This window comes from Haliotis rufescens, unplaced genomic scaffold (genome assembly GCF_023055435.1).
Source record: "Haliotis rufescens isolate VD_foot unplaced genomic scaffold, xgHalRufe1.0.p SCAF_42, whole genome shotgun sequence".
Lineage (NCBI taxonomy): Eukaryota > Metazoa > Mollusca > Gastropoda > Lepetellida > Haliotidae > Haliotis > Haliotis rufescens.
This window is the reverse complement of record NW_025964135.1, coordinates 2,960,124-2,983,917: the sequence shown is the minus strand read 5'-3', so window position 1 is coordinate 2,983,917 and position 23,794 is coordinate 2,960,124. Positions and strand designations below refer to the sequence as shown.

Sequence of the window (23,794 nt, the reverse complement as noted above, 5' to 3'; positions counted from 1 at the left end):
TACATGGCCGATTTCAAAATAGCTAAATTAGGCACTGTTCAAATTGTTTCCAATAAACCACTGATTAGAAACTCACTTAACCTTTAGAATAGAATCGTTTCTAAATATATTGTAGTTGGGGCATGTGTAAAAATTAATGCAGTGTACCATTGTGACAGCCACAAGAGCATGCATGATGTGTTATCTGAGATGTGTTTTTTAAGCCGATGGAAGTTTAAAGTGACAAAATCTGGTATCATGGCTTAACTGAATATAACATTGTCTAAGTTTAATAATCCTCTTTTTCGGGTGACTATTCCAATTATTAATGGTTTCAGGTAGGAATAACTTGCATTCAGTTCTACAACGTATAGCCTGTGAATTGGTTAGATTTCTTTATATGTAATCACTAACAGCAAAGATGTTTTCCATCTTGTAAAAAGGTGTAATGGCTACGTTGGTCTCACTCTACATTTTCACGTGGCTTGTACCTCTTATTGGCCCACAAATAGTCCGTAATCAGTGAGTGGGCGAGGTAAAAATTAACGTCTCATCGGCATTATTTCAGCGTCCGTAATGAATTAATGTGTAGACATTCTAGGATTAATTCTTTTTCTTTGGTACAATTATCCAAAACATGGGAGCAAAATATTGGCAATATATATATGCTTGTTCATGACTTATGTAAAAGGGGTTATTTATCTGAGTGATTGAGTATGGTTCACGGCGGTGGACACCAGAAAGGTATTTAAGACAATTAATCATAGGGCTTACCTCGTTAACTCGCCAATATCATAATCTGACTGAAATATTAATACCAAAGTCCTTTCATTTTAAGATTAGGTTTTGCACTTGGGCACACTTTGACGTGATATTGAACAGTTTTATTTTTCCCTGGATTAAGTTTTACTTGCATTCATTCATTTGGTAATTTTCTCCAAAATGGCATTAATATTTTATGCAGTAGTGTTTGGAACTGTCCATTTTGGGAATAGGGTTGACCCCACCGCAAGCACAGTAAACAGAAATTCCAAGGTGAATAATATGTACTATAGTTTGTTGGCTCGACATGCAAGACTCCATAATTTTAGCTATAAATTCATAGTAATATTAAATTAATTTTTTTTATAAAGAATTCATTGATGTATTTGACATGAGACGTAGCGACACTCATGTATTTTATAATAATGTACAATTTCAATGCCTTAAATCTGTTGCATTAAACAAATTCTTTGATTTGATGTTGTCATATTGTGACTCAATTTGTGTCTAGTCTTCCAAATGTTCTATTGCGAATACATATAGTGTCAGCGCTCATGATCGCCATATCTATGAATGGATGAAAATATCATCATTAATAAACTTACCTGAGCTCAATATGTGTTCTGAAGACAAATCGCTGTAAAGCATCTTGCACGGCTTCGTTCACCCTCAAATGTACGAAAGGAAAATCTGCAACTGTGCGTGTTCAATGTTCGTTTGCATTTTTGTGACAGGCGGTCGTTATTTTCATTAAGATTCCACAAATTCATAAATCACAACTGATGTAGCTGCCTTGGTTAACTGGAGTCAGGATATAACTAATTACAAACTCTGTTCTAATTATGCTAATCGAGGAAGTGCATTATACTGGATGACAAACTTAGTAATCCTTTCACACTAATCCTTGTTTACAATGAACGCATGTCAAATGACTAAATAAACATCCTTTTTTATTTTCTTAAGTAGAAGTATCACAATGGGCGGTGAACACAACTGTTTGTAGAATGATAGTTTCAGAAAGGAATACAAAAACAAATATACAGAAAGGGGTTTAAAATGGTTTCTTTCTTTGCATCCACGCATTGTTGTTGTGGATGCGGTTATTTGCTGTCGGAATTGTTTTTGCAATTCAATTAGTTAATTACATGTCACATGACAACTGCATGTCACGGGGGCCTGGACATAAATCACGTGGTGCACTATTAGGCCTATAATAACCCCCAACCTTGATTCTGCATCAATTCAAAAACTCCTGAATCCTCATCGACTCCTGAACACTTAGATTTTGACGTTGTCATCTTGATCATCAGAACCATCAAAGGCGGCAAAATACAGTAAGCAACTTTTCTCCCACTTTTCAATTCAGATGCAGACAAGTACAACACGTTTAGTAATGATTTAAAAAATTGTACGAGTTTCTTAGTGTCAATAATTAGTAGAACAGACGTAAAACAGACATACGAATGGACACGTTATAGACAACAATCATATATATTTTAGTAACAATGATTAGTTGGAGTGACCAGTATATATTTGCAAAAAATAGATTTATAAAAGTTCAGCTTATTAAGTACAATACACCCATCAAATAGAGCTGCATGTGTCAGGGACCCAATCTAGATAGCGCCAACATCTAGAACCGCTGCGCCGGAAGTAGGTAACGTTTCTAGCTCTTACGTCGAGTAAAATCAGAAATGATTCGCGTGATACATATATGATGTACATATATGTGAACAGCCTCTCGTTATTAATGCCCTTTAATTGTAGTCATCTTACTATTTGATCGTTTGTGCCACACAAAGCTATAATTTCCGTAATAAAAATACGGAAAAATGAACAGATTAATCTCATGGACATATATTCAAAAATGGTAGCATAACGAATGAAGTAATGTTTTAATTTCCGTTCCCATAATACTGTTTAGATGAAACACCGTTAGCAACCTGAATGGGAATAAACAGTGGTAGCTGTCACTAGCCAAAGGATACTAGACTATACAAGAACAGTTTTAGCATCTCACACCGTCCCGACAGGCGCCAACCTCTCAAATATTGCACAACATATATTGATGGCGTAGTATGATATTAATATTACATTGTTTCTTGAATACTGTGCGAAGAATATTTTGTACGATGGCAAGATTCAAAACAAGTATCATTATCTTCTTTGCGAGGAATTTAGAAGTTGGAGTATTGAGAGAGGATAAGATCTGTGGATGAACAACATCACTTGCTTGATAATGGTGTTACAACATACACCTAAGCGTCGCTCCTAACTGTAATAAAGACGTTGTTCATCAATATATCTTATCTCTACTCAGTTTTCATTATCGCTAAAATTAGACAAAACTGTAAAAATGGTTTAACATGTGTGGTAGCACAGCTAGTCCCTGTAAAATTTTCATTTAAAAAAAATAAATAAAAAATCACAGCGCACAGGGAAATTGAGCGAGGCTCAATTCGAACGGTATTCCCATGTTATGTTATGTTTTTCTGAAAATGTACATGAAGCGGATTGGTCAAGAAGTTTATATGAAGACCACTCCGGAATACAATGATTCAAAAATGCATACATGATATTGTAAATATATCTAGATTTTTAGAAAGGATAATGCATAGATAATATTCCAACAGTCAGATTAACCAGATTAACCAGATTCCTCTTCGCTGGGCAAACACTGGTCTATGTAGAATCATATCGTTATCTGGGACTACGGGTTGACGAGCATCTAGATATGTGAAACTGTGAAAGAGTTGTACAATTCTGCCAGCCGTGCTTTGTCTTATTCTGTTGGGTGTATGTCTTATGATGTTTTTTATGAAACTGTATGAAAGTCTTGTTGAGCCGGTAATGTTCTATGGCTCTGGTATATGAGGATAAAACGTTAATCTAATCCAAAATAGAGCCGGTAAATTATTTCTTGGTGTTAGTAACGGTACCTCCATGTATAGCCACTAATGGAGACATGGGTCTCTCCTCCCCGTTTGTTACATTACATGCTAATGTTTTTAGACTACCCCAAGATTTAATAACAGTACTTGTAACGCTTTGATGAAGAAAATGGTTACTATGTAAAAGTTCATGGAGTACTAAAGTTGTTAAAATTGCCTGTAATCTTAATATTTATGATGTTATGAATATTATGACTGCTCCAATGTCCCGAAAGAAGAAAATTGCCCATATTAAAAACGTTCTCGTAAACAAAGATGAACTGAGCTGGAGAACAGAGCTTTGGAACGATAAACATAACGTAAGGGCAATACATTAAGAACTTTCATGATCGTAACGTTGTTGCTCCTTATGTTTTAAATACAGGGACCACCGTCGCATTTTAGCTAGTTTTAGATCTGGATCGAAACAGGACGATTTACAACCCCCCAAACCTTTAAGAAAATAGAATCTGCCCGCACTGTTTTAAAATTGTTCATAAAAGTTTGTCGAAAATGAATTTCACTTTATTAAATGTTATGTCCTTTATGATCTTAGAAGTATTTCACTTAGATAATGGTCATCTCTTTTGAAACACGTGACGCATTCATAAAATAACTTCCTCTGTAAGGTTCACACCCAATTGTCAGACATCCCATTTGGCAGGTGACCGAATCATCAGACAGACCAGTCAAGTGTGACCAGTGTATTCGCCTGGTCTAAACTACTAATTACTGTGCTGCTCTCGACTGTGGGCAGAGTAAGCTATTCACCACTCGTTAAGTGATACAGATTAACCAGATTCCTCTTCGCTGGGCAAACACTGGTCTATGTAGAATCATATCGTTATCTGGGACTACGGGTTGACGAGCATCTAGATATGTGAAACTGTGAAAGAGTTGTACAATTCTGCCAGCAATGCTTTGTCTTATTCTGTTGGGTGTATGTCTTATGATGCTTTTTATGAAACTGTATGAAAGTCTTGTTGAGCCGGTAATGATCTATGGCTCTGGTATATGAGGATAAAACGTTAATCTAATCCAAAATAGAGCCGGTAAATTATTTCTTGGTGTTAGTAACGGTACCTCCATGTATAGCCACTAATGGAGACATGGGTCTCTCCTCCCCGTTTGTTACATTACATGCTAATGTTTTTAGACTACCCCAAGATTTAATAACAGTACTTGTAACGCTTTGTTGAAGAAAATGGTTACTATGTAAAAGTTCATGGAGTACTAAAGTTGTTAAAATTGCCTGTAATCTTAATATTTATGATGTTATGAATATTATGACTGCTCCAATGTCCCGAAAGAAGAAAATTGCCCATATTAAAAACGTCCTCGTAAACAAAGATGAACTGAGCTGGAGAACAGAGCTTTGGAACGATAAACATCAATGTTTAAAACTACTTTCAACTACTTGTTGCTGGCGTACGCATTTTATATTGATCAAACTGTTATTAAGATCTGTAAAACATAACGAAATACAAATTATTTCATAACATCATATAGTTGTCATAATGAAAATAGTATTAAAGCATTATTGTCACATGCAATGATTATACTGTTCGGTATCATTAGTAAACTTTGCAACCACATTATGTGAAACATACTATAAGAGGTGAGGAAATTGAATGAAGCAGTGGTAAAATCTAACCATATATACAAAATTGTATATTTTGGAAATACCAACTATACAAAATTGTATATTTTGGAAATATCAAATATACAAAATTGTATATTTTGTATATATGGGTATTTTTTCTTGTGTGATTCACCCAAGATAGCACGATATTTTAGTCCTGTGCCAGGGACAAAATAACCATTGATTAGCAGTGACCTTCGTCACCTGCGCTCTACACTTCAGCTGGATGATATACCTACTTCTTTATACCCTTTTGAAACTATTTTAGGATTGATGGGAACTGACATTTGCTCACTGCTAAGGTGACGAAAAGGTGGCAATAACACCGCTGACGACCCAAGTAGATGTCACGAAGTTTGTTTATATCTTTATTTGCATCAAATGTCTAAAATAATCTTTGATACAAGATTTATAATCAGAGAATCAGAATGTGAGAGACTTTCTTGGACCAGCCTTAGCTGCAGCGTCAGCTTTTGTATTTTTGTTATGTCAACTTGGCTGGGTAACCGACAGTTGACGTTGTAGTATTGGCCACTGGAAAGATCATTTCACAATGCTAAAATATCAGGGAGCCTTGTTGTGAAAGTGCTCGCCCGTCACACCGAAGGCCCGGGTTTGAATTCCTAGGTGGATTCGACTTGTGAAGGCAATTTCTGTTACTTTTTTTTACCTGACTTGCGTCTAATCTACTAGCGAAGCACGAATTGGATACTTTTTTGTAAACACCTGCAGGTTTCCCAAACTAATCTAGATTCAACAAAATTGACATGTATCTTTCATATATATATATATATATATATATATATATATATATATATATATATGTGTGTGTGTGTGTGTGTGTGTGTGTGTGCGTGCGCGCGCGCGCGCGTGTGTGTGTGTGTGCGCGCGCGCGTGTGTGTGTGTGTGCGCGTGTGTGTGTGGGTGTGTGTGTGTGTGTGGGTGTGGGTGTGGGTGTGGGTGTGGGTGTGGGTGTGTGTGTGTGAGTGCACAAATACACATTGAGCTACATGGGGAAGTCTTGAAAATTATACTTTTTGAATTAAGTTTAGGTTTCAAAAGCCTAATGAACATCTGTTCGTTTTCCATTCGTAAATGTTTGTCATTATTAAACAATTTATAAAACGGAAAGACAGTAAAATGACTACTCCCGCATTCATCAATGTGTTTGCTTACATTTATACAACGTAAATTTGGATTTCGAATTTGTTGTCTGTGTACAGTGATTCGGTCGTTTAGTTGCATATACTATATATATTACTATATAGTATACAAAACGTCAACGCCAGAGAACTCACACAATGTAAGAATGCAGCGTCAGGTGCCAGACACACACATACGTTTTCGTGCTACCAGTAGGGCAGAACATGCTTACCTTTTTCGCGAACACCTGGTGTCATTTATGAAATTCAGTGATCTATTCAGATAATTTTACCTTTACGCTTTTAAATGTATTTCCGTGAAATGACGACCTGAAATCGTACTTGGAGGAGAGCCCAAAATGATGAATGTCGCTCTCACCATCCCAGGTCATATAATCGGCATTCATCGGGGATTCGAACCAAGGACCAAAGGACTAGCCACTGGGATAACCCGATAACATCAATTATAGACCATTGACAGACAAGGATTGTATTGAGCGTGAGCTATTGGTTTACTTGAATTGGAGTTACTTGTTAAAGGCATCTCGTGACATGCTTACCTTTTTGCTCACCTGGTGTCATCAGTGATTTTCATTGATCCATTCATATATTTTCCTCCTTTTACGCCAAGTGCAATAAATTTCGTTGGAAAATCTGTCATTATTCTTTAGTATTGACGTTGTATATTTATATAAGAATACTAAGTCTGCGATGTTGCATCAGGGATAAAATCTAAAGCTTTCTTATGCGGGTTCTATAGGAACAGGGGGCGGGGTAGCCTAGTGGTTAAAGCGTTCACTCGTCACGCGGAAGACCCGGGTTCGAATCCCCACGTGGGTACAATGTGTGAAGCCATTTCTAGTGTCGCCGTGATATAGCTGGAATATTGCTAAAAGTGGCGTAAAACCATACTCACTCACTCACTCACTCTATAGGATCAATGCTTAGTTTCCAGTAAGGCTGTATCTTCTGAATATGCCTTGATATCATATCAACGATGATTGTCAACGTAATTTGAAAGATTCTTCATTATTTTCATCTCAGTGGGGTGGTCTAGTGGTTAAAGCCTCTAGTCACGCCGAATGTCCCGGTTCGATTCCCAAAATGGGTAAAATGTGTGAAGCCCATTTCTGATGTCCCGGGCCGTGATATTGACGAAATATCGCTAAAAGCGTCGAAAACCATACTTAATTAATTCAAGATCCAATTTCTAATCTATTTCAGTAACCTATAAATAGATGAACTCATTTAATCTTTGTACAGACACAAGCAGGATAAGAAATGATCTCCTTGTCCCAGTCCTACTTGTTATCATTTTCTGCAAGACACTCCTTTGGACAGGGTATGTAGTGAACGTTCTCTCTCGGTAATACAAGATCTTATTGGCAGACAATGTAGATTATATTCTACCACCTTATACACCATCCATCTCCTTAACGTTTTTTGCTTATAGTATGTGTCTCGTTAACATAGTTGTTGAATATAGAATACTTAACGAGCTCCCGTGTAATACCAATTTTATGAGTGAATAGTTCTGGTATCTGACGAGCGAAAGCGAGTCAGATACCAAAACTATTCACGAGCTTCATAAAATTGGTTTTACACGAGAGCGAGTTTAGTATTTTATTTATTTCTTGTCATTTATAATGTTTTTAGAATTATACTGTTGAGTGTAAATAGGCTGACACCTACACGATCCATGGCATAATCCAATTGAGTTTAACAGAATAATGCTTTAAACACGTCAAAAGTTGAAACGTATGAATTTAATATCATACAATGGTCCACCTTTAGAATTCAGGCGTTCGTCCCACAAAATTATCGTAGTGCTAAGGCTATCACAACTCACATAATTTAACTTAGACTAAAGACTCTCGTTGCGCTAGAGTACGATCGCCTTGTGGAACGGGGACTTGCAGCTCAAAGTTTACAATGACGTCACAATACCCGATGACGTAATTTGTTGAATTTTGTTCCAAGATCCATCGGCGAAACAATGCCATGTGACGTCAGCCTAGCAACAAGGTTGCTGGGGTCATCGAGTGCATAAGCTCCTCCCAGTGATCTATCATCTCCGCACACAATGTCGTTGAATACGCCAAGGGATGTTGAGAGCTTTCAATATTTGTTCGTGAAACGTGTTCCGAGAGTACATAAGCACGCGTTTTGGTATTACACAATGTGTAATAAAGCTGTATGTTTATTAAACGGGTGATCTCTTCACGGGCAAGTAATAAACGCTAATAGAAAATCACGCAAGACAAGCCAGATGTATGTAGGTTGATGTCCCGGTCTTGTATATATCAACGTCTATATTCATCTCAGCCTGCCCGCCGCCGCATGGGGATATTTGTCGTCGTTCATCAAGTGACTTAAATTGTATTGTTTACGTCTTTGTTTGGGAATTAAAAAATAAACAGCTGGCTGCAATAATTTATAGAAAAAACATGCAGGTCAAACATCGCAGGGATATAGTTCTGTTTAGTTTGTTTTTCAGCATTTGAAAACAAATCGACCACATAAACATTCCTGGCAAAACTATTAACGGTTATTTTCTTTATTCGGGCAGATTTGATACACGTACGTAACAGTTACTTGTGTAGATATTAGTATCACTGGAACAAACTTGTACTGATACTTCAATATGATGGTAAGTTAACGCTTGGTCAGTCATTTAAATGTTAGCGAAAATTTAGCAAACTGATATCAAATGACACTAAACAGAAACTAGATGAGACTGTCGATTTTGATAAGAATAGAAATAAATGAGATAAAACGTTATCCAGCAGGAATCTCTGCCAAAAGTAGTCACTTGTACGATTCCGACTAAGCATGTATTTATGAATCATTATCACTGTCAAATGAATATCAAAGAAAGTGTAGTCAAAAGCGTATGACTACGGTGCAAATTATGAACCAATGAATCGAGGGAGGGAGGGAAGTATAGTGGTTGTAGCTCTATGTTTGAAGTATATAAAGTTATTTAGTTGGAATAGTGCTGATTAATGGCCTTAAACAACAAACAAACAAACTTCAATAGTGTTTCATATCGTGGGAGATCGCGTGTGTCTGATTTTAATTTAGGAGGTTCATAACAGTTCCAAATCCTTGATCACTTCAGTAAAACCCTATAGTATAGGTCCCATGTAGACTATTCAACAATCCATAGGGTGAATCGAGGTTCGGCCCAAGGGACACAACTCTTCACCTCAAGTTTTAGCCCACGTATGCCCCAGGCTTGTTACCGATTATCCACATACCCTCACAGCAAGGGCTGGATGAATGACAATTGGTACGTTGTTCACAGATGTGGCAATTACTTCTTGTGGCGGTCTTGGTCGCCGGCAGCGATGGAGTCAAGGTTCAGATGACGGTATCTAACGACTACACTGGGAAGTTTGAGGGGAAATTCAACGTCCATGCGACCTCCGATACTATCGATGGCTGGCTTCTGGACATCACCTTCTGCGAGGCGATAACAGGATTTTCGGTAATTCAATAAGCTGAAAGACGGATTCTGCAAATGTCTTTAAAACACTGATTACAAGCGTCTATCATTATTTAGACTTTAACGTAAATCGATATGAGGAGATGTCTCTGCTCCCGAAATACAGCATTGGAAGTCCATTGGAATCATCACAATAACTTCTTCAAGTTCTATAAGGTAACGTATCATTATGTCCAACTGAAATAGATATATATCTGTGGACATCATGTGCTTCGTTCAATAAACTTACTTCGATACACGTCTTCTAAACTGTGTCTTACAGCAATGGATGGGTGACCCGGTTTCCAAGAACACCGATGGCACCCAATTCAAGATCGTCAACAAACCCTACGACGGTATCGTCAACAAAGGCTCGTCACTGGAAATAACCGTGACCGGTGGCTACTCGGGAAGCAAAGCTCCTTGCGCATCTGCGGAATTTACCAACCTCGGGATAGATCCATTCAAGGTTCAAACTCCAACGGATCGTAAGTATTGTGAACAGACGTGTTGAATAAGTGTGTAATCACGTCAAGATTAGTTCAAAATGGAACGGTTTCAACACTTCAGTTTTAAGGAGCAAATTATGGGAATGAATAATTAAAGCAACAAAACCCTTTCCATGTCCAATAGTGAGTGAGTGAGTGAGTATGGTTTTACGCCGCTTTTAGCAATATTCCAGCAATATCAAGGGGGAGACCAGAAATGGGCTTCACAATGTACCCATGTCGGGAATCGAACCCGGGTCTTCGGCGTGACGAGCGAACGCTTTAACCACAAGGCTACCCGACCGCCCCTTCCATGTCTCATACATCTACTATTCCGACTTTATCATAAGCATGTTTATTAATCACGATTAAATAGTTATGATACCAGCCAGGTGTTCGCGAAAAGACGAAACAATGCGAAACGGCGTGTGAAAGGTAGCTTATCGCTTCGGACAGGCACTTCCTACCCAATATTTCTCTACACATGTGTTTTGTTCAGAATATGAAGTTGCTGACCAATAATTAAAAAGCGTTGTATTATTTCTCAGCTGACCACACCAAGTATAACTACGATGAAGTTCTTATGAAGTCCATCCTGTTCTACGAGGCGCAAAGATCTGGTAAACTTCCGGCAAATAACCGCGTCCCTTGGAGAGGTGACTCCGCCCTGGGTGACAAGGGAAGCGGTGGAGTGGATCTCACGGGCGGATGGTACGATGGTCAGTTGAGTGAACATACTTTTCTCCCATTTCGGGCAAATCAGTTGAAGCTGGTCAAACATAGTGACCTAACTGACGAATGAGTGTTAACACTGATATTCAACCCCCTATCCCTGCATCCATAAACCTAAAATATATTCCAGCATCAAGTAAGTTATAGTTTGTGGGAATGGTTTTCGTTTACCACCCTTTAGAAAAATATTCAAGCTATAACAGTTGTTCAAACAATCAAAGTCATCATATTAACGTAAGCCATTTGGCACAATCCATAGGCCATCATTATCCTATCGTAGATTCCGACTGGGTATCCTATTGTTACTTATGCATGGATTGTGGGGGGTGGCTGGTGCTACCCCATGCTTGCCCACTTCGCAACACCTGGTGTCATCGCTGATTATCAGTGACCTTTCATATGGTTTTCATCGCTGTTGTGCCTTGTGGAGTTTTTTTTCCGCGGGTCGTCGGGTTGTCTGGAGTTGACAGTTTGTATTTCCACAAGTATCTGATCGATGTGTGTTACAGCCGGTGATCACGTGAAGTTCGGCCTTCCCATGGCCTACTCCACCACGGTTCTACTCTGGGGCCTCATACAGTTCAAGGATGCCTACCAGAAGTCCCACCAGCTAGACTACATGTATGACAGTGTTAAATGGCCACTTGATTACTTCATTAAGGCCCACGTCAGCAAGAACGAGTTTTATGTCCAGGTATGTATTCCTTTGGGAAAATCAGGGCAGGATTCTGAAGATGAACAATAAATAAAGAAACGTTACTATAGCAACGAAATACGGCGTCACCTGGACTCCCATTTAGATATGACCAACACACTGTTTACAAGTATGTCCTTCATTAAATATGTGACCCGTGAAAATCGGGATAGAGAGTAGGTCTTCATCAACCCATGCTTGCCATAAGAGCCGACTATGCTTGTCGTAAGAGGCGACTAACGGAATCGGGTGGTCAGGCTCGCTGACTTGGTTGATGCATGTCATCGTATCCCAAATACGTATCGATGATCATGATGTCAATCACTGGATTGTCTGGTCCAGACTCGATAATTGCAGACCGCCGTCATATAGATGTAGTGTTACTGTGTGCGAACAATTAGTATGTACTATGCCTTACTTCCCGACCCTCTAGGTCGGGGACGGTGGCGCGGACCACGCCTACTGGGGCCGCCCCGAGGACATGACCATGACGAGACCAGCCTACAAGATCTCCACTTCCTGTCCAGGTGCCGACGTCGCTGCTGAGACCGCTGCTGCCTTTGCAGCTGGATATTTAGCGTTCAAGGACAAAGGTAAATACGTTGGAGCATGTATCATTTCAAAGCAGCAGACCGCCTCCGTGGTCCAGTGGATAGAGTGTCTGCCCGGAAAGCAGACGTTCGTTGGTTCGAGTCATACCAAAAGACTTTGACAGATGGTACTCGTTTTCCGTGTCTAGGGTTCGGCATTAAGGGGCTAAAACAAGGACAAGTCGGCACAGTGTCACTGCACTGTGTCCGAGCTGGGTATCTGGGTGGAAGGTCCGGGGTTCGATCCCCTGGCCGCGTCATACCAAAAGACATTAACAGATGGTACTTGTTACCCGGCCTGGCGCTCGGCATCAAGGTGCTTAAACAAGGACAGTCAGTATACTGTGTCTGAGTGGGGTATCCATGTTAAACTGCGGCATGGTATCTCAGTGGGCTAGCACCTTAAAACGGCATCTGTCCAGACTAGTACAAGCAGCCACACACACATGCATGCAAGTCCTTATATAAGTGCCATAACTTTGAGCGCAATATTAATGTTAAACCCCATTTAATGACACCTAACATCTAACGTCCTATAGATGCGAAGGACGATGTTAATAAAAAAGAGTTCTCAGTTGGTCTTACTTTAATTAATCACAAGCACTATTCATGTCAGAATATCTTTCGTAGATTCTACGTATGCGGCAAACCTGCTTCAACACGGGAGGGATTTGTACGACTTCGCCCTCAACAACCACGGCATCTACACCGACTGCATCAACGAGGCCGCTGCTTACTACAGGTCAGGATGCAAAACTGTAATACTCTGACATATAACAGCATTGTCGGTAGCATGGCTGTGGTTGCCCGAGGATGCATGAATGTCCTGACGAAAGTCGCAACAATCCTGCTTCCCCCCGATTATGTTTCTAGGTTTGTCAGCACCATACCCGTGCTTGTGGGTTTCACCGAAGTGGTAAACGTCGGAGACCTGCATCACTTCGGGATTTCCTCCCACATTAAGCTGACACGCCATGGTATTACTGTTACAAACCCTTGTTCACTCCGAATTGTCTCGCTTGTTAAGTTTTCTTCCAAGGTAGATCAGAAGGGGAAAGATAGTCGAACTTGAAATGTGTGTGATTGTGTGAGTAAGTGAGTATAATTTTACGCTTTTTAACAATATTCCACAATATCACGGCGGTGGATGTGAGCGTCACACATTTGTACATTCGGAGTGAGTGAGTGAGAGTCGGGAATCGAACCCAGGTTTTCGGCGTGACGAGCTAACGCTTTAACCACTAGGCTACCCGACCGCCCCTAATGCCTATCAAACAATTTAAGTGTGACATCTGAACGTTTAAGACACTAGGCTATCCCACTGCCCCTCTCAACAAAATATAAACCAAAAGATAAAGATATTAGGTAAAAGCACACGAATCAACTGAAAGGGACACAATAGTCCTTGAGCTACGTCTGGCCTTGAACTAAACCCTGTTCCTTGGTCAGGTCAATGGGATACAAGGACGAGCTGGCTTGGGGAGGGGCGTGGATGTACTGGGCTACGAAAGAACAGAAGTATCTTACTGCAGCTGAGAACTTCCACCAGAACGGGTCAGCATGGGGATTCTCCTGGGACGACAAACAGGCAGGAGAAACAGTGAGTTGAATTGGTTACATCGTCACTTCTCACCATTTGAGATCATTGTCTGCTGATGTGGAAGTTTGTTTGTTTGTTTGTTTGTTCTTTAACGCCGCGCTCAGCAATATTACAGCTATATGACGGCGGTCTGTAAGTAATCGAGTCTGGACGAGACAATCTAGTGATTGACAACATGAGCATCGATCTGCGCAATTGGGAACGATGACATGCATCAACCAAGTCAGTGAGCCTGACAAATAGAAACTGTCGGCCACTATATCACTATGTCGGCCAACATTGGACGTGACAAAATATTTACAAACGTTATCAAAACGTTAGTAGGCTTAGAACAATCGTAAACGTAAGACCCGAAACACAACTATGATACCCGTATCAAATACCTCAACATCAAATCGCCATTTCTTGTTTGTTATATTTTTAATTACGATCAAACATGGGTGTATGCTGTCTTTTGCCTGGGACCGCCTCCATGGTGTAGTGGTAGAGCGTCCGCAAGTAGAGCGGAAGGTCCGGGTTCGATCCTCGGTCGCGTCATACCAAATGACGTTTAAAGATGGTACTTGTTGTTACCCTGCCTGGTGGTGTAGAAATATGCGCAATATAAATGACCTATTATTATTATTATTATTATTATTATTATTATTATTATTATTATAAAGTTGATTCCATAACACGAGTGCGAAATCGGCACGTACGGTAGCGCTCGTTAAATCTCCGACATCATCATCATCATCATCATCATCATCCGTCCTCTTGTTATCCCTTGCACAGGTGTTGCTGTACAAGCTGACGAAGAAAGACAAGTACAAGCAGGACATTGTACAGACCTACCAAGACTGGATGCCGGGTGGCTCCATCCCTTACACGCCAAACGGCCTCGCCTACCGACTGCAGTGGGGAGCCAACAGATATGCCTGTAGGTACAGCCGCCATTGTCACACGAATCTTCCTTCCACGGGAGTTTTAACACTTACCTGTAGGTACAGCCGCCATTGTCACACGAATCTTCCTTCCACGGGACTTTTAACACTTACCTGTAGGTACAGCCGCCATTGTCACACGAATCTTCCTTCCACGGGACTTTTAACACTTACCTGTAGGTACAGCCGCCATTGTCACACGAATCTTCCTTCCACGGGAGTTTTAACACTTACCTGTAGGTACAGCCGCCATTGTCACACGAATCTTCCTTCCACGGGAGTTTTAACACTTACCTGTAGGTACAGCCGCCATTGTCACACGAATCTTCCTTCCACGGGAGTTTTAACACTTACCTGTAGGTACAGCCGCCATTGTCACACGAATCTTCCTTCCACGGGACTTTTAACACTTACCTGTAGGTACAGCCGCCATTGTCACACGAATCTTCCTTCCACGGGACTTTTAACACTTACCTGTAGGTACAGCCGCCATTGTCACACGAATCTTCCTTCCACGGGAGTTTTAACACTTACCTGTAGGTACAGCCGCCATTGTCACACGAATCTTCCTTCCACGGGAGTTTTAACACTTACCTGTAGGTACAGCCGCCATTGTCACACGAATCTTCCTTCCACGGGAGTTTTAACACTTACCTGTAGGTACAGCCGCCATTGTCACACGAATCTTCCTTCCACGGGAGTTTTAACACTTACCTGTAGGTACAGCCGCCATTGTCACACGAATCTTCCTTCCACGGGAGTTTTAACACTTACCTGTAGGTACAGCCGCCATTGTCACACGAATCTTCCTTCCACGGGAGTTTTAACACTTACCTGTAGGTACAGCCGCCATTGTCACACGAATCTTCCTTCCACGGGACTTTTAACACTTACCTGTAGGTACAGCCGCCATTGTCACACGAATCTTCCTTCCACGGGAGTTTTAACACTTACCTGTAGGTACAGCCGCCATTGTCACACGAATCTTCCTTCCACGGGACTTTTAACACTTACCTGTAGGTACAGCCGCCATTGTCACACGAATCTTCCTTCCACGGGAGTTTTAACACTTACCTGTAGGTACAGCCGCCATTGTCACACGAATCTTCCTTCCACGGGACTTTTAACACTTACCTGTAGGTACAGCCGCCATTGTCACACGAATCTTCCTTCCACGGGACTTTTAACACTTACCTGTAGGTACAGCCGCCATTGTCACACGAATCTTCCTTCCACGGGAGTTTTAACACTTACCTGTAGGTACAGCCGCCATTGTCACACGAATCTTCCTTCCACGGGAGTTTTAACACTTACCTGTAGGTACAGCCGCCATTGTCACACGAATCTTCCTTCCACGGGAGTTTTAACACTTACCTGTAGGTACAGCCGCCATTGTCACACGAATCTTCCTTCCACGGGAGTTTTAACACTTACCTGTAGGTACAGCCGCCATTGTCACACGAATCTTCCTTCCACGGGACTTTTAACACTTACCTGTAGGTACAGCCGCCATTGTCACACGAATCTTCCTTCCACGGGACTTTTAACACTTACCTGTAGGTACAGCCGCCATTGTCACACGAATCTTCCTTCCACGGGACTTTTAACACTTACCTGTAGGTACAGCCGCCATTGTCACACGAATCTTCCTTCCACGGGACTTTTAACACTTACCTGTAGGTACAGCCGCCATTGTCACACGAATCTTCCTTCCACGGGACTTTTAACACTTACCTGTAGGTACAGCCGCCATTGTCACACGAATCTTCCTTCCACGGGACTTTTAACACTTACCTGTAGGTACAGCCGCCATTGTCACACGAATCTTCCTTCCACGGGACTTTTAACACTTACCTGTAGGTACAGCCGCCATTGTCACACGAATCTTCCTTCCACGGGAGTTTTAACACTTACCTGTAGGTACAGCCGCCATTGTCACACGAATCTTCCTTCCACGGGAGTTTTAACACTTACCTGTAGGTACAGCCGCCATTGTCACACGAATCTTCCTTCCACGGGAGTTTTAACACTTACCTGTAGGTACAGCCGCCATTGTCACACGAATCTTCCTTCCACGGGACTTTTAACACTTACCTGTAGGTACAGCCGCCATTGTCACACGAATCTTTTTTCCACGGGAGTTTTAACACTTACCTGTAGGTACAGCCGCCATTGTCACACGAATCTTCCTTCCACGGGAGTTTTAACACTTACCTGTAGGTACAGCCGCCATTGTCACACGAATCTTCCTTCCACGGGAGTTTTAACACTTACCTGTAGGTACAGCCGCCATTGTCACACGAATCTTCCTTCCACGGGAGTTTTAACACTTACCTGTAGGTACAGCCGCCATTGTCACACGAATCTTCCTTCCACGGGAGTTTTAACACTTACCTGTAGGTACAGCCGCCATTGTCACACGAATCTTCCTTCCACGGGACTTTTAACACTTACCTGTAGGTACAGCCGCCATTGTCACACGAATCTTCCTTCCACGGGAGTTTTAACACTTACCTGTAGGTACAGCCGCCATTGTCACACGAATCTTCCTTCCACGGGAGTTTTAACACTTACCTGTAGGTACAGCCGCCATTGTCACACGAATCTTCCTTCCACGGGAGTTTTAACACTTACCTGTAGGTACAGCCGCCATTGTCACACGAATCTTCCTTCCACGGGAGTTTTAACACTTACCTGTAGGTACAGCCGCCATTGTCACACGAATCTTCCTTCCACGGGAGTTTTAACACTTACCTGTAGGTACAGCCGCCATTGTCACACGAATCTTCCTTCCACGGGAGTTTTAACACTTACCTGTAGGTACAGCCGCCATTGTCACACGAATCTTCCTTCCACGGGACTTTTAACACTTACCTGTAGGTACAGCCGCCATTGTCACACGAATCTTCCTTCCACGGGACTTTTAACACTTACCTGTAGGTACAGCCGCCATTGTCACACGAATCTTCCTTCCACGGGACTTTTAACACTTACCTGTAGGTACAGCCGCCATTGTCACACGAATCTTCCTTCCACGGGAGTTTTAACACTTACCTGTAGGTACAGCCGCCATTGTCACACGAATCTTCCTTCCACGGGACTTTTAACACTTACCTGTAGGTACAGCCGCCATTGTCACACGAATCTTCCTTCCACGGGACTTTTAACACTTACCTGTAGGTACAGCCGCCATTGTCACACGAATCTTCCTTCCACGGGAGTTATAACACTTACCTGTAGGTACAGCCGCCATTGTCACACGAATCTTCCTTCCACGGGACTTTTAACACTTACCTGTAGGTACAGCCGCCATTGTCACACGAATCTTCCTTCCACGGGAGTTTTAACACTTACCTGTAGGTACAGCCGCCATTGTCACACGAATCTTCCTTCCACGGGAGTTTTAACACTTACCTGTAGGTACAGCCGCCATTGTCACACGAATCTTCCTTCCACGGGAGTTTTAACACTTACCTGTAGGTACAGCCGCCATTGTCACACGAATCTTCCTTCCACGGGAGTTTTAACACTTACCTGTAGGTACAGCCGCCATTGTCACACGAATCTTCCTTCCACGGGAGTTTTAACACTTACCTGTAGGTACAGCCGCCATTGTCACACGAATCTTCCTTCCACGGGAGTTTTAACACTTACCTGTAGGTACAGCCGCCATTGTCACACGAATCTTCCTTCCACGGGAGTTTTAACACTTACCTGTAGGTACAGCCGCCATTGTCACACGAATCTTCCTTCCACGGGAGTTTTAACACTTACCTGTAGGTACAGCCGCCATTGTCACACGAATCTTCCTTCCACGGGACTTTTAACACTTACCTGTAGGTACAGCCGCCATTGTCACACGAATCTTCCTTCCACGGGAGTTTTAACACTTACCTGTAGGTACAGCCGCCATTGTCACACGAATCTTCCTTCCACGGGACTTTTAACACTTACCTGTAGGTACAGCCGCCATTGTCACACGAATCTTCCTTCCACGGGAGTTTTAACACTTACCTGTAGGTACAGCCGCCATTGTCACACGAATCTTCCTTCCACGGGACTTTTAACACTTACCTCTTCATGCAAGTTGTGTGAATGCGTGGAGGATAAAGCACGACCCCGAGGCTACCCGATGGCCGAGGTCTTACTTCCTCGACCAGTACCGAGTAGGCGTGCTTTAAATCGCGTATAAACCGTCGAAATGAAAGACATTACAGAAAAAAACAAGAAAACATCGATATATCTTATAGTGAAACAATACTGCGTGGTATAAAAGTCTTGCGAGAGAAAGACACGTGCAGCATAGACACAACTAAGTCATGACATCTAAACTTGAACATTCTTTCAGCACCTGTCCCGGTATCTCAGTGGGTTAAGACACTTACCACGATATGTGAGGTTGCAGGTTCGATTCCCGTCGTTCATAATGAAAAGGTTTCGGCTCTTGTTTTCGATTTTAGAACATTGGACGTTGGAAGACTAAGTGCCATCTGCTAATCATTTCGTCAGGTCTTACTTGCAAAACGTACAACCTCATACCAAATCTTACGGGGAAAAGTAAAACCTCCCAAGAGGTTATTTCGAGATAGAAAGATACCTACACTACAACGTGACTGTAGGTTTATAAGGGTAGAGTAGGACATGTTTACCCTTTTCGCGAATAGTTGCTACTACCACCTTGATCTGCACGGAGGCGGATCCACTCCATGTCATGTTTATCACTATTTGATGGAATCTGTTCCGGCAAATAAGCGAGACTGAGCGTTGACGTTTCTAATTACAAAGTCCTGATGTCCCCAAAATACTTCATACGAACACGCTCGTAGTGGAATCTGAAGTGTGATTTTCGTTCCAAGCAACAATTCCTCATCTGTCATGTCTCGGACGTGGGCTGTCATGAACCGTTAGACCATAAAGGGTTACAGAGAACGGGCACAGAGTCGGGTCATCATACAAATGTTCTTGTGATTCTGATATCTCTGGTAGATCTGAAGGCATGTGTATTCGCCCAGGCGAGGATTCGTTCTGAGAATACGGCTCGTGCTGACACAGGATTGTATGCTATTACTCAATAATATCTGACTCGGTCATAAACCAGAATGACTCAACCCTACCAGTAAACTTGGTAAACTTGGCACGCAAACCGTGGTATTTACCAATTTCATCCTCATTGTGTTTCACGAGCGGCGAGGTAGCCTAGTTGTTTAAGCGTTCGCTCGCCAAGACGAAAATCCTGGTTCGATTCCCACATTGCTACAATGTGTGGAACCAATTTTTGGTATCCCCCGAGGTAATATTGCTGGAATATTGCTGAAAGCGGCGTAAAATCATACCCACTCACTATTATGTTGATAGGGGACACGAGTGACTGTAATTCGCTGTGTAATTCACTGTGGAGAGTTGCGTCCCTTAAGTGTACCAGAATCTTGGGGTCGTGGGTTCGAGTCATGTTTCGCCCCGGTTATGTTAAGTTTGTCAGCACCATACCTGTGCTCGTCCGTTTCACCAAAGTGGTAAATGTCTGAGACCTGCATCATGTCGGGATTTCTACGCCCAGCTGATGTGATACAACTGAAAAAGTTTCAAAGTGGCATTTAACCAACACAGTCACCCACTATCCCTGCAGCTAACATGGCGTTCACGGCAATGATGGCGGCCGAGGAAGGGCTGAACGCAGCAGCATACCGGAAGTGGGCGATGAGTCAGATTCACTACACGCTTGGAGATGCTGGCCACAGCTTTGTCGTGGGGTACGGGAAGAACGCCCCACAACGCCCCCACCACAGAGGAAGGTAGGTCAAACGTGGGCCAAAACCTACACCCCGGGGAAACTATTATTCGACGTCAACTTTAAGCTTGCACGTCACTCTTAATCATAGCCGCGATATAACTGGAATACTGTTAAAAGCGGCGTAAAACCCAACTCACTCACTCTTAATCATAATCTATCCATTCTGTTTTCTGGGCAATGAATGAGGAAATGTGCACGATCTGTTATTGTAAATAGAAGCCTTTCCATAATCAATAGACATATGAGTATGCCATATGCATGTGTATTTATGATTTCCTGTGATAAAAAAGTAAAAGATGTATAGCAAGGAAAAGGGAAGTGAAATGTTATGTTACCTATGTTCACGTCGCCCTGTGATAAGTACATGCCAATTAACTAATCACATGGATAATTCACTAAATCATACAGAAATACATAATTCTGTATTTCTGCAGTATCACTGTACATGTATATAAACTCATATTTGAGATAAGTTATATGTACCTTTTCCTCTGAATATTCAATGACCCCCTGATTACTCCTTTTCCTAGCTCCTGCCCAATGATGCCTGCCCCCTGTGGTTGGAACGACGAGAGACAACCGGGGGCGAACCCCCACACACTATTTGGGGCTTTAGTAGGAGGGCCGGATAAGTCAGGGGCGTACGCCGATAAGCGATCAGATTATGTCAAGAACGAGGTGGCCTGTGACTACAACGCTGCCTTCCAAGGTGTAGTTGCAGGTGCGTGCCCACATTCATCTTCAACCTTCAAGGGGCGGTGGGTTATCTAAGTGGTTCACGCGTTTGCTCCCCAAGCCGAGGGCCGGTGTTCGAGCCTCCATATAAGGACTACGTGTGAAGCCAATGTCTGGTGTTCCCCTCATTGGAATTGGAGGAAGATTGCTAAAAGTAGTGTAAAACCATTCTCACTCTCACACAAGGTTAATCCTGTTAATTGTTACACCATCTTATCATTTCTACATAATATTTTGTGTGTTACGTTGCACTGGCTAAATACGTTTATGTCATGTTAACATGTTATGTAAGTGATTGCTGAGACAGAGAATGTAGAGATGTTTTAACACGCGTTGGTATATTTATTGAATGGATTCTTTGTTCCAGGTCTGAAATCGCTTTACTTGAGGAACCAATACCCGAAATAAACCCGACATGCTTGTATACTCACGAATAAATATGTACACTTCTACACAATCTGAGTCGTAGTAGTCTGTTCTCTGACATTGTTTCAAAAACTCCTCTGATACTGTTAATAACATTCCTCTGAAACTGTTAATAACCCTCCACTAATTCTATTACTAAAACGCCTCTAGTGTTGTTAATGAAACTCATCTAATACGCTTAGTAACACACCTCTGATACAGTTAATAAGTCTAACGTGATACTGTTAATAACAGTTCACTGATACTGATAATAACACTCCTGTGAAACAGTTAATAAAACACCTTTGATACTGTTAATCACATTCCGCTTATGACCTAATGAAACTCCTCTGATACTGTTAATAACACTCCTCTAATGCTCTCAATAATTATCCCCTGTTAATAAAACTCCTGTGAAACTGTTAATAACACTATTGTGATACTGTTAATAACATTCCTCTAATGTTAATAGAACTCCTCTGATACTGTTAATAACATTCCACTAATATTAATATCACTCCTCTAATACTGTTAATAACACTACTGTGATACTGTTAATAACATTCCTCTAATGTTAATAGAACTCCTCTGTTACTGTTAATAACACTCCAGGGGCGGTCGGGTAGTCTAGTGGTTAAAGCGTTCGCTCGTCACGCCGAAGACCCGGGTTCGATTCCCGACATGGGTACAATGTGTGAATGTGTGAAGCCCATTTCTGGTGTCCCCCGTCGTGATATTGCTGGAATATTGCTAAAAGCGGTGTAAAACCATACTCACTCACCTACTCACTAATAACACTCCACTGATATTTTTAATAACATTCCTCTAATAATGTTAATAACACTCCTGCAATACTGTTAATAAAACTCCTCTGATACTGTTGATAACACTCTTGTAAAGTACATTCCGTTTGTCGAATATCAGGCCCTCAACATTTTCCAATTAACATATATTCAATTTATATACCGGATTTTTTGTGTAGTCAGGTTCATTGAACTACTTACTACCTTGCGCTTCTTTTTTTGAAGAGTGTATGTCAGGTACACGGACTCGCTCACCATAACAGAGACTTTCAAACATTTATAGATGAAATAACTGCAACATCAGCAACCCAATTATAATCTACGAATAAGTTCAGACTAATCTCCACATAAGGGACGGACCATTTGATATTCGAAGGGGGAGGGGTTGGGTGGGAGAGGGGAGGGGGTAGCTGCCTGCCCAGAATATTCTTGAAAAAAATAAGTATGTTCAGACCTTTGCAGAGAAAAAAGAAAATTGCCTGCCACAAAAATTACATTGTTGCAAGACGTTAAATAAATTTAGACTAAATAAACAAATGTCTGGTTTTGTAGAGAGAGCTGGAAAATGATCCAATTTCAATACCAAATCCCAGCCCCACCCAACCCCAGACCATCCCATGGTCGGTCCCTACAGGATAAACCAACGCAAATACTGACAGCTGAATGTGTGTTGCGACCATCAGCAGCAGGTACATCTCTGTTTCAGCTTCGTGGGAGACAGACAATGCACACTAATAGCATGGTACGCTATATTATCACGGTAGTTCTAATTTATAATGGATCGTAATGGCGAATGCTAACTAACACATTAACTATGTCATACGCAAAGTGTTTCTTGTTTTTTATTAAACTATTATGATACATCAATAAGGATTGATCGATGCTGATTTGCTTTACCGAGTTCGGAAACAAAGTACCTGTCATTTGCGAGGGCGGGCAGCTCTGTGTTATCGCGGTATCTCTATTTTGTGTGTGATACGAGTGGATTATAACCAAAGTTTCTACAAATTACACCACATTTGTAGAAACTTTGAAAACAATCCATACTAATCAGATATTCTATGACAAGCACAGTAACCGGCCTCTCAACC

General features: G+C 41.7%; 1 protein-coding gene across 2 annotated transcripts; it reads left to right on the top strand.

Annotated features, from left to right (window-relative positions):
* Positions 1 to 7,723: 7,723 nt before the first annotated feature.
* On the top strand, positions 7,724 to 21,952 carry LOC124148220 (endoglucanase A-like). 2 transcript variants are annotated; one of them, XM_048382941.1, is made up of 12 exons: positions 7,724 to 7,797; positions 9,763 to 9,945; positions 10,226 to 10,430; positions 10,979 to 11,149; positions 11,672 to 11,856; positions 12,290 to 12,449; positions 13,077 to 13,188; positions 13,896 to 14,046; positions 14,821 to 14,965; positions 20,596 to 20,761; positions 21,291 to 21,481; positions 21,863 to 21,952. In XM_048382941.1, exons 2-12 carry the CDS (start codon positions 9,763 to 9,765, stop codon positions 21,901 to 21,903), a joined length of 1,710 nt encoding a protein of 569 aa, XP_048238898.1. In that variant the 5' UTR covers positions 7,724 to 7,797; the 3' UTR covers positions 21,904 to 21,952. The 2 variants fall into 2 exon arrangements, with proteins under 2 accessions (XP_048238898.1, XP_048238899.1); XM_048382942.1 differs by having other exon boundaries at positions 7,767 to 7,821.
* Positions 21,953 to 23,794: the final 1,842 nt, after the last annotated feature.

Coding starts and splice junctions, on each gene's coding strand:
- LOC124148220 (XM_048382941.1), top strand. CDS start 9,763: ATGTGGCAATTACTTCTTGTGGCGGTCTTGGTCGCCGGCAGCGATGGA. Junction 11,150..11,671: donor CACGGGCGGATGGTACGATG/GTCAGTTGAGTG, acceptor TGTGTGTTACAG/CCGGTGATCACGTGAAGTTC. Junction 13,189..13,895: donor GAGGCCGCTGCTTACTACAG/GTCAGGATGCAA, acceptor TTCCTTGGTCAG/GTCAATGGGATACAAGGACG.